Source organism: Bicyclus anynana, chromosome 11 (genome assembly GCF_947172395.1).
Source record: "Bicyclus anynana chromosome 11, ilBicAnyn1.1, whole genome shotgun sequence".
In the NCBI taxonomy this organism is placed as follows: domain Eukaryota; kingdom Metazoa; phylum Arthropoda; class Insecta; order Lepidoptera; family Nymphalidae; genus Bicyclus; species Bicyclus anynana.
In genome coordinates, this window is record NC_069093.1 from 9,155,239 (window position 1) to 9,165,436 (window position 10,198).

Genomic DNA, 10,198 nt, shown 5'->3' on the forward strand with positions numbered 1-10,198 from the left:
CGCGTAGATATCTCAGACCAATTAGAGAAGGACCAGTATCGCACCCAAATTTACGAACAAAATTATCTGTCATTTTCTGAGGAAAACGAGCTTAGATTTGGTATATAATCTTTTACTAAGCTAGAAGTTTTTGACCGTTTTTTACACCATTCAACTACACAAAAAGGTATTTTTACCGAGCTCTTTAACCGACGAACACGATTAAAACTATGAAACGTCGATTACTTTATAGACAGTTTTTATAATCGCATAAGATCGTTGATCATATACTTTGACAGAAAAGTAACGTCTAGCGAGGCAGGTCCATACAATAATTGGTCTGAGGTAGATATCCGTGTTTGGAAGCCCTGCGTATTTTACTTGACGTATAAGTAGCCAATTGTCATTCAGTGCCTTCTGACAACCCTTCATGGATATCATACAGTAGGTAGATGGCATTTCTCAGTTGATTCGATGTTTATTTTATGAGGTTGTTAAAAAAACCTAATAATTTAATAGGCCAGCTGGCAAGAAGGTTCTATTAAGTTCTATTAAGGTTTACCACAACTACACAGATATACCATTCTAATAATTTTATATACTAACTAACAGAGCCGTGCGGTTTCCGTTCCCGTAGGAATACGGGTATAGCATACAACACCTGGGGATAGTATAGCTTCATTACAGTGAAATAATTTTTCAAATCCGTTCAGTAGTTTCGGAGCCTATTTAATGTAAACAAACAAACAATTAAATCTTTCCTCTTTTGACAAAAAGTATTTTATCATCAACTTAAAATACAAAAAAAAAATAATTAAAAATGAACTTAGTGAAATCGGATCAAATATATTGGATCCTAATTCCACAGATGCAACAAAGTTTTAAAAGTTAAGACCGAAAGATTTGAAAGTTTTAAAAAATGTCGAATAATATCCTATAATCCACCATTCAATTGCGCATCGAGCTTCCGCTGAATTCGCTACTTCATTAAAAGCGTTCCTCGGTTTTTATCCTCGTAAAATGGCACCGCAACAAAGTTATGATATTTCCAATGAATCTTTAGATTCAGCAGTTATTTGTCACATTTATTTCTAAATAGTATATACGGTTTTTGGTAACTTTTTAACCGAAGAAAATATACTATGAGTAGTTTAGTGACTGCTAAACTAACTGCTGACTTAATATCCCATCCTACTATCCTACTTTCTACTAATTTAAAAAAAAAAAATTAAAAAAAAGAAATTTGGAATGGGAATAGACTTTACTCTGAATTAACATAAAGGCTACTTTTATCCCGGAAAAATCCATGGTTCCCGCGGGATTTCTGAAAAACTGAATTCCACGCGGATGAAGTCGCGGGTATTCATTAGTTTTTATTATTTTATCCAACATTCTAATGGTCTACTATATATAGGGCCTTCCTGTTAGGAGAAATGGAGCTTAGACCTACCACGCTACTTTAATGCGGGTTGGCGGTGTTTGCAATGTTTGATTCTTTAACGATCATTATTAGATGTTAATAATAAATAATGGTTGAGACCGACGGTTTAACTTGCTCTCTGAGGGTTATACCACCATCAACTTCCCAAATATGGTCTGAGATTTTTTAGACGAATGAAAACCTCAATATTTCATAGCTCGACCAAGGACTTTCTCATCGAAGTTTAATGGACTAACTTCTAGACCAATAAAGTAGCTAATTTTATTTTATTGTATTTTTTTAATAGTAAATTTAAAAAAAATTTAAAACTATAACAAATTTTCTATGATTTTTTTTTTTGATACACATCAATCTAATATTTACTTTTTATTTTTTGAACCTTTGCCAGTCGCGTTTGCTGACTCTTCCTTCTCCATTAAGTCTTCATCAATTAATAAGTCAAAGTTCCCCAACGCTTCTGAATTAGGCACTTTGTTCCAACGCACGTCTGGTATTCCATCAGGAGGTAACACGGCTGTCAATATGTTATCTATCAACTTGTACTTCATTATTCGATCATTAACCGTCGTTGAGGTGAGAGAGGGTGAAGCGTTGACTTCCACTAACCAAGGTTTCAACTGGTTATCTATTATTATATCGTATCCGTAACACTCAAAACAATGCCTGTCATTTGCCATTACAGACGACACAGCTTTCAAAGAATGCACAATGAGCCATTGTATCGAAGCAAACAACTTCTCTGTAACCGCTCGTCCCCTGGTACCTTCCAAAAACAAACGCAAATTCTGCACACTCATTTTCCCACCATGAATATTATTGTAGTCACCACCATGCTTCTGCACACTTACATTAGTGAGATGGACATACATATTGTCCAATTCAGTAACACTTGTGTCATATTTCACCGTGCAAAATCTACAAAATCCGAGTTGAAAAAGGTAAGCTTTCAACGGTCTAAAGGATGTCACTAATACGTACAGACGAAGGTCAAATTTCTTGCCTCCGATAAGCAAAGGATTATCGATATACCGAGATATAACGTAGCTTTCCTTACTTAGTTGCGGATGAAAAGGGGCCTTCGCTTCCCTTGACCATTTTTTCAGTTTCGACAGTTTATTTATGAGAAATATCCCGGTGCCCTGGGATTTACCGCAGGGTTTCATAATCCACGTGCTCTGTGGTGATTTACGATATTCCTCAACAAACATGTTGTAGTCCGCCGGCAGGACAAATGTCACAGGGATAAAATCCAGATGAACGTAGCGGGTAACGACTTGTCCACCGTGTAAGACGACCTCGGCCTTTTCGGCTAAAGGACTTCCGTCACGTTCCAGCTCTTTCCGATATCTTTTTATGTTCTTCACTAGTAGATCCTTTCTCGACAGTTCGTAATGGTTGGGGAAATGGTTAATTATTTGATTATCGTTCATCCGATACCCGCTCTCTACGCTGAACAAGTTTCGACAAGTTTGAGTGGATGCCCAATAGAAATTCCACTCGTCATCAGGTCCCACTTGATGCCACCCACGTCTTTCAAAGTTGCTCATCAACACAGATTTCTCCATATCAGTACAAAAGTTGACTCTACATCTTTCTACAGGTGCATTCACTCTTCCGTAAATGCTTGTGGCCATTTTTTTACTTTCAGTATTCATTGTGGTTTATATTTTTTGCTAACGTATGTTGTACACACGTCCCTGTACGTGAGTTGTTACAACAGTAAGGAAAGCCCCGAACGTTTCCGAGGCAATCTAATCACATTGTATCCAAGATCGTATTGATCTAATAACGATACTGACTTGTACAAAATGAACCGCGTACTTTCGTCAGGTTTTGGAATGTTATCATTTAAAAAGTTTATATTATTTCTTTAAATCATACATTGTTTTAGTATTTAATTAGTAGACGCGACGTAGTTCGCATGGAATTCGTTTTTATTTCTAACATCTCAAGTTTGTCAATTTTGAGTGAATTTTGGCAGAACTGGAATTACAGTTTGTAATTTATTAATATTAATCATTAATAACTTTAGTTTTATGATTTCACGCACTATGCCAACATTTAAAGGAGAAAATAAGAAGAAATACTTTGTTGCATACAAAATACAAAACAAATGATACTTAAAAAAAATCTACTTACATTCATACAGTCCAACGTAAACGTCCTTTTTGGAAGTCGGTTAGAAAATGCATGCAAAACCATCTGTGATGAAAGTATGCGGAGAAAGAATTTAGCTATAAGTAACGCTTATTTCTGTTTCGTAGATAAACATGAACTGACAGACACACATAAAGATAGACAAAGAAAAATAATAAATATATTAAAGGTAGGTATGGTATGCGTTGTAAATGCTCCCTATTTTCAGTAATTATATTTTACGGTAAATGTTTAATCCTTTTTGGTGGTTAACTATTTATATAGAGAATAATATAAATGTACATATACCTGATTGCTTTGTTAATGTATTTTTAATGTTAATATTACGAGTATATTTAATATTCATTTGCTTTTCGACAACAAATGCCAGTTATTACCAAATATTATGTTATCGATTATTTAAAAATGTTTAGCTCACGCTACGTCCTTTTTTATTCAATGTCCTATATTACTAAGTAGTGAATTGCTTTATTTCTGGCCACGAAATAACGTTACTGCCATATTTTATAACATTACAGTTTTACGAATAATACTATAATACTACACTAGTTGATTACCCGCGTCTTCGTCGTTATCAACCCATATACGGTTCACTGCTGAGCTCGAGTCTCCTCTTAGAATGATGAGAGGGGTTAGGCCAATAGTCCACCACGTTGGCCTTCACGTCAGACTTCACACTGGCAGAGAATTAAGAAATTCTCTGGCGTGCAGGTTTCCTCACGATGTTTTCCGTCACCGTTTGAGACACGTGATATATAATTTCTTCGCCCGCGTCTTCGCCCGCGTGAAATTCAGTTATTACAAATCCCGCAAGAAAAATGTATTTTCCGGGACCAGAATATATTCCGAATTTCACCAAAATCGGATAAATAGTCGCGGCGTGAAAGTGTAACAAACATACATACTTACAACCTTTTGCGTTTATAATATTAATAGGGTTTTTAACAGAAATTAATATAGAAACGTTAGACGCTTGGTAAAAATTCTTTAAAATCACAGAAATTATTATTAAAGAATTATAAATTAAAAAGCAGCTTAATTGTCGTGAGATAACCACGCATTTTTTTTTAGTTGGAAAAATAAAACGCTACAGAAAAACTATAGTAAGCTCCATTCGCACGAGCATTTTTTTAAACGTAAAATATAGTATGAAGTTAAATAAAGGTCTATTTATTTTTAACGTCTGTTAAAAAAACTCTCGTGCGAATAGAGGCTAAAAAGAAACCTTTTATAGCAATTTATTTAAATCGTATTGTAATCGTTACAAACATAAAAGCAAAGTTAATGAAAAATTATCTTATATAAGTATGAGTACATATAAAAATATAATCTACCTGGCGTAATATAAGCCACAATATAATCATTATGAGATTCTTAACTTTTTACCATTGTCATTGTCGTCGTCAGCAAACTTATTTCTATATAAAGCATCCTCATCGATAAGTATGTCAAAGTCTCCAATAGCTGCATCCGAAGGCGTTTTATTCCACCGGACATCTGGAATTCCATTTGGTGGAAGAACAACTGATAAAATACTTTCCACTAATTTATTCTTCAGTATTCTATCGCTTTGAGTCGTTGCTGTCATAGAGGGCGATGAATTCACTTCAATAAGCCACGGCTTCAAATTGTCGTCAATAATAATATCGTAACCGAAACACTCGAAACAATGGCGATCATTCGACATTACCACAGTCACAGCCTTAAGAGAATGTATAATCAGCCAATGGATATCTTTGAATAACCGTTTCGTCACATCTAAGCCTCGTGTGCCTTCTAAATATAGTTTAAAGTTATTGAGACTCAGCTTACCTCCGTGTTCACTGTTATATTCCTCGGCATGCTTTTGAACACTAACATTGGTTAGGTGAACGTATACGTTGTCGAGTTCTGTTACCCTCGTATCGTATTTTATGGCACAGAATCTGCAAAACCCATTCCGGTATATGTAAGCTTTTAAAGGACGAAACGATGTGACTAAAACGTAAATTCTCAAATCGAATTTCTTTCCGCCGATCAAAAGAGGATTATTGATGTAGCGAGATATAACGTACACGTCTTTACTTGATAGATTAGGTGATGAGTGTTTCTTGGATTCCCGAAACCACTTCTTCAATTTGGTTAAGCTGTTTATCAAAAATATGCCATCGCCTTGAGATTTACCACAAGGTTTTAAGATCCACGTTGATTGTCCAAACTTTTTGTATTCTTCGATAAATATGTTATAGTCAGTGGGGAGAACATAAGTAGTGGGAAGAAAATCTAAATATAAATAACGTGTGACTGATCCACCGCCAGGGAGAGTCTCTTGATATTTGTCTGCGACAGGATTGCGGTCCTTTTCTAGGTCTTTGCGATAGCGACGAATGTTTTTCACTAACAAATCTTTACGCACCAGTTCTTGGTGATTTGGGAAATGGTTGATGAATTGATTGTCTTGAAGTGTACCACTATTAAACAGTGCTCGACAATTTAACGTACTAGACCAGTAAATATTCCAATCTTCGTGAGGTGTGACCTGATCCCACCCACGTTTTAGAAAACTATTTATCACAGCAGATTTTTCAAAGTCGGTACAGAATTTTAATATCTTCTCTTTTCTATTAAAAATACGACACTTCTCCTTGCTAGTTGTCATTACATTATAGGTGAATATTGTTTTATAGAAAATTTGGTGAAAACATACGGAAATAATATTTTTATAACGAATTAATATTTTTTCAAAGATTGCACTATTGACATAAATATGTCAATAAACCAAAAATTAGCAGTCTTCCACACAGATTACTGATAATTTCTATAATACCTTTGTCTACTTTCACACCATAAAGTAATAATTATGATTTTTATTAACATCGTAATGTAACTATAGAGGTTGTTTGTTTGGACGCGTATCTCTGGTAACCAACTGGTTGTTAATGGCGATCGTAGTGATTATGTTGGCGATAAATCCGTTGTGATAACAGTCTGATTATAAAGTTTTGAATTATGGTTGTCGTCCACATATTCGCATCGTAAGTATCGGACGCATCGCATCAAATGGATTTTTCATTTTATCGATCGATGCATTGATCTAATTTCCTCTTTGTTTAACGATAGTTAAGTTCCATATTAATATCCTTTACGATCCAGTCGATGACATGACGACCTTCCCAGACAACACAAACACAAGTTCGGGGAGCTACACAACGCTCCCCGAGGTCCCCGATATCTAACATCACCCGGCCGTGGATTTTCTAACTCACGATCTTGGGGGCGTCCGGACTGATTGACTGATTCACTCAGGCCAAGGTTATTAATTCCTTAATGGCCTTCTAACTTTAGGCCAAGCCTAGTCTCTTAGAGAGCCGTTCCGTTCTCTATCCTTCTTTCAGCTTTCGGGTCTCATCAGGCGATGCTTCTTAGCTCACCGAAACCTCCCGGTGACGCCGTAGTGGTCCCACATGGAGCCATCGGCATTTACTCAACACGAAAATCAAATTTAATATAAACAATGTTAATTTCATGTTGTACATGGAATAAGGGTCCGAAATATATCGATATTTAACTTAATATCGATATATTTCGGATTTCATAAAAAACTTTTTTAAAATTTTGCAAACATCAAAAACGCTGTTGTCCATTTTGTGACGTAACAATGTTACTTGATTTACTAATCGTCAAACTATGATTTACTAATTCTTAACTAATTTTTTTATCAAACGCTTCGTGTGTAAGGGATTTATGTGACGTCATGAAACAGTTGAATCCATCATGGCCGACAGGCGTTTTGGCTCGTATTATATATCGTATCGTATCGTATATCGTCAAAAAAATATTTAAAAAATTGAAATTTTCATATAATCACATCAAAAATATGATATTTTTTTTCAATCTAGTAGAACAATACATGAACATTTTAAGACCATTTAAAAAAAAATTTCAACTAGCCTATTGAAAATAGCCGGCAAGAAACACAACAGCTTTTGCATTTGTTATGCACCATTCTAACCACACCGCAATTGACATAAATTATTTAAACGCGAAGTATACAGTTTCTACTCTCCAATGAACATTTAAGTCATAAAGGGTTAACAAATTAAATGAATGCCTTTATCCAGACAAAAGATCAACTTAGTCTCCTAATTGCGTTTATTATTGAAGCTGGGAAGTTACAATTTAAATTGTCTCATAAATCAACAGCTAGGAACGAATTAAGGATTTGAAAGGAATAAATTTAATAAAGGAAGGCTTCTGTGTAATAAATAATGTTGATTATGAGTATGACTTACTCGTGTCATTGTTTTAAACCAAATTTTTTTATAACTTATAGGTATAGAACTTTAACTAATAAAATTAACTTTTTATACATTGAACAAATAAACATATGAACAAGAAGAAGTTTATCATAGGTATTAGTTTTTTTTTGACTTGACAACTTCTTATAATTCGATGGAACCGGCTGCACACTCGAAAAAAGATGACGTCATGCGTCGTTTCCTCGCTCTAGGGTTGCCAACTTCTGTTACAAGAAATAAAGTATATTCTGGTCTATGAAGATTATTAAACAGTGTTTTAGAAAAACGAACATTTTCTTTTGAAAAATGCAACCATTCCATCAGTATTTTCTTATGACGTTGTCACGTTTAACTATCGTCAGTAAACCGACTTTACAGACAACAGATTTATTTTAGTCAAGTTTGATCCGTTAGCCCTTACTACCTACTTACCTACTTAATGCTACTTACACATTATTGTGCATTTTAAGAAATTAAATATCACGCGTCTCAAACGGTGAAGGAAAACATCGTGAGGAAACCTGCATACCAGAGAATTTTCATAATTCTCTGCGTGTGTGAAGTCTGCCAATCCGCATTGGGCCAGCGTGGTGGACTATTGGCCTAACCCCTCTCTTTCTGAGAGGAGACTCGAGCTCAGCAGTGAGCCGAATATGGGTTGATAATGATCCTAAATTGACCTGATATTATTAATAACACTTTTCTGATGAATGTGTATCTATCACACATTTCTGATACTAAACCACGGAATATATTATATGGCAGTATATCTTGAACTACAATACATCGAACTCTGAAGCTATATTAATAGCCTACCTCAAGCGGGGACCTGACTGAGACAAACGAGGTCACAACGGCACCACTTGACCCAAAATTACCTTTCGAATTTGCTCAAGACGATCTTATATATCAAGTTCATTGAGTTACCTGATATTCAAATACAAATGGTAAAACAAAAATAATCAAGATTAATACCTGCCAGCAAATGCCAGTAACTTCTTCGAAGGCTTATTAAACGTAAGCTTATAGAAAAGTAGTATTATAGTGTCAATGATTACGTAATGACAAAATTGCTTGGAAATGAAATGTATTACATGACAGGCTACTTATGTACCTATTGTTAAATGCTGATAAACTAAAAAAGGATAAACCTGGCTGAGTTTGTTGTGGGCTCTTCTCGGACCAAGGCGCGTTTGAAACCCTCGTAACTTTAATTTTAAGTTTTCGAATAATTATTATCACCATTATCTTAAGTTTAATATTGTTACCTGACGTTTCGAAAGAGCTTGTAAACTAAGCCTATTTGAAATAAATGAATTTTGACTTTGAAGTTGAATTCGAATTGTTTTGAATAACATTTCGTATTCCGTAACAGTTATAGGAAGTTGGTGGTGTTGTGGTGCTTTGGAGAGCACGTTAAGCCGTCAGTCCCGGTTATTATTATTAACATCTGATCATCATCATCATCATATCAGCCGATAGACATCCACTGCAATACACAGGCCTTTTGTAGTGACTTCCGAACATCACGATCACGTGTCACGAGCGTGCGATCACGAGTCGCAGAGATTCGCTGGATGCAGGAGGCTCATCCTCCTGCATCCAGCGAATCTCTGCGACTCGCGATGTCGTCAGTCCATCTGGCCGGAGGTAGACCAACACTGCGCTTTGTAGTGTAGGGGTCGCCATTCTAACACCTTGGAATTAAAAGTTCTTGTAAACCTAATTGAAAAAAAAACAGTTTTTTTATTCCAAATTATCCTATTCATGCAGATTAGCTTGTATTCATATTTTAGGTATATTTTACTTTTTCTTCAAGTACCAGGCCAATTTACATTAAAATTCGCATAAAAATTAGTATCAATGAAAAAAACAGTATCAATGATTAGCAAGAATAATTAAACAACCAATCTATGGCATGTTTTCCCGTTTTTGTCAGTCCTCTGTTATAACAATATAACCTTTGACACCAATTGTATGTATCTAAGTGTTTGACTAACAGTCAAACGGCATAGATTTTACCACAGAATATATATAGAGCTAAGGCTAAGTGGATATATCCGTGGATTTAACAGCCTTGCACGCAGTGAGCCCTGCAGTCAAAGTCGTGGAGTAAAGTAAATTTGCACAAGTGAATGCAACGTTTTCTGCACGTAACTCCCACTTTTCGTTTAAACAGGGAACTGTACAATCAACTTTGTTGAATTACCAGAAACTTGAATGCTTTAATGAACGTTACTTGTAGGCATAAGTATATCTCTCTCTCGTTAGATGAAACATGACTAATATTATTTAGTCATGTTTCATCTAACGAGAGAAATGCCAAGATATAATTATAACATAA

General features: G+C 35.3%; 2 protein-coding genes across 2 annotated transcripts; both read right to left on the minus strand.

Annotated features, from left to right (window-relative positions):
• Positions 1-1,755: 1,755 nt before the first annotated feature.
• LOC112053928 (polyglutamylase complex subunit TTLL1-like) lies at positions 1,756-3,120 on the minus strand. The gene has a single exon (XM_052884326.1). The coding sequence runs from the start codon at positions 3,073-3,075 to the stop codon at positions 1,780-1,782; it is 1,296 nt and encodes a 431-aa protein (XP_052740286.1). The 5' UTR covers positions 3,076-3,120; the 3' UTR covers positions 1,756-1,779.
• A 1,820-nt stretch (positions 3,121-4,940) lies between these two features.
• On the minus strand, positions 4,941-6,337 carry LOC112053927 (polyglutamylase complex subunit TTLL1-like). Its single transcript, XM_052884440.1, has one exon. The coding sequence runs from the start codon at positions 6,213-6,215 to the stop codon at positions 4,941-4,943; it is 1,275 nt and encodes a 424-aa protein (XP_052740400.1). The 5' UTR covers positions 6,216-6,337.
• Positions 6,338-10,198: the final 3,861 nt, after the last annotated feature.

Coding starts and splice junctions, on each gene's coding strand:
- LOC112053927 (XM_052884440.1), bottom strand. CDS start 6,215: ATGACAACTAGCAAGGAGAAGTGTCGTATTTTTAATAGAAAAGAGAAG.
- LOC112053928 (XM_052884326.1), bottom strand. CDS start 3,075: ATGAATACTGAAAGTAAAAAAATGGCCACAAGCATTTACGGAAGAGTG.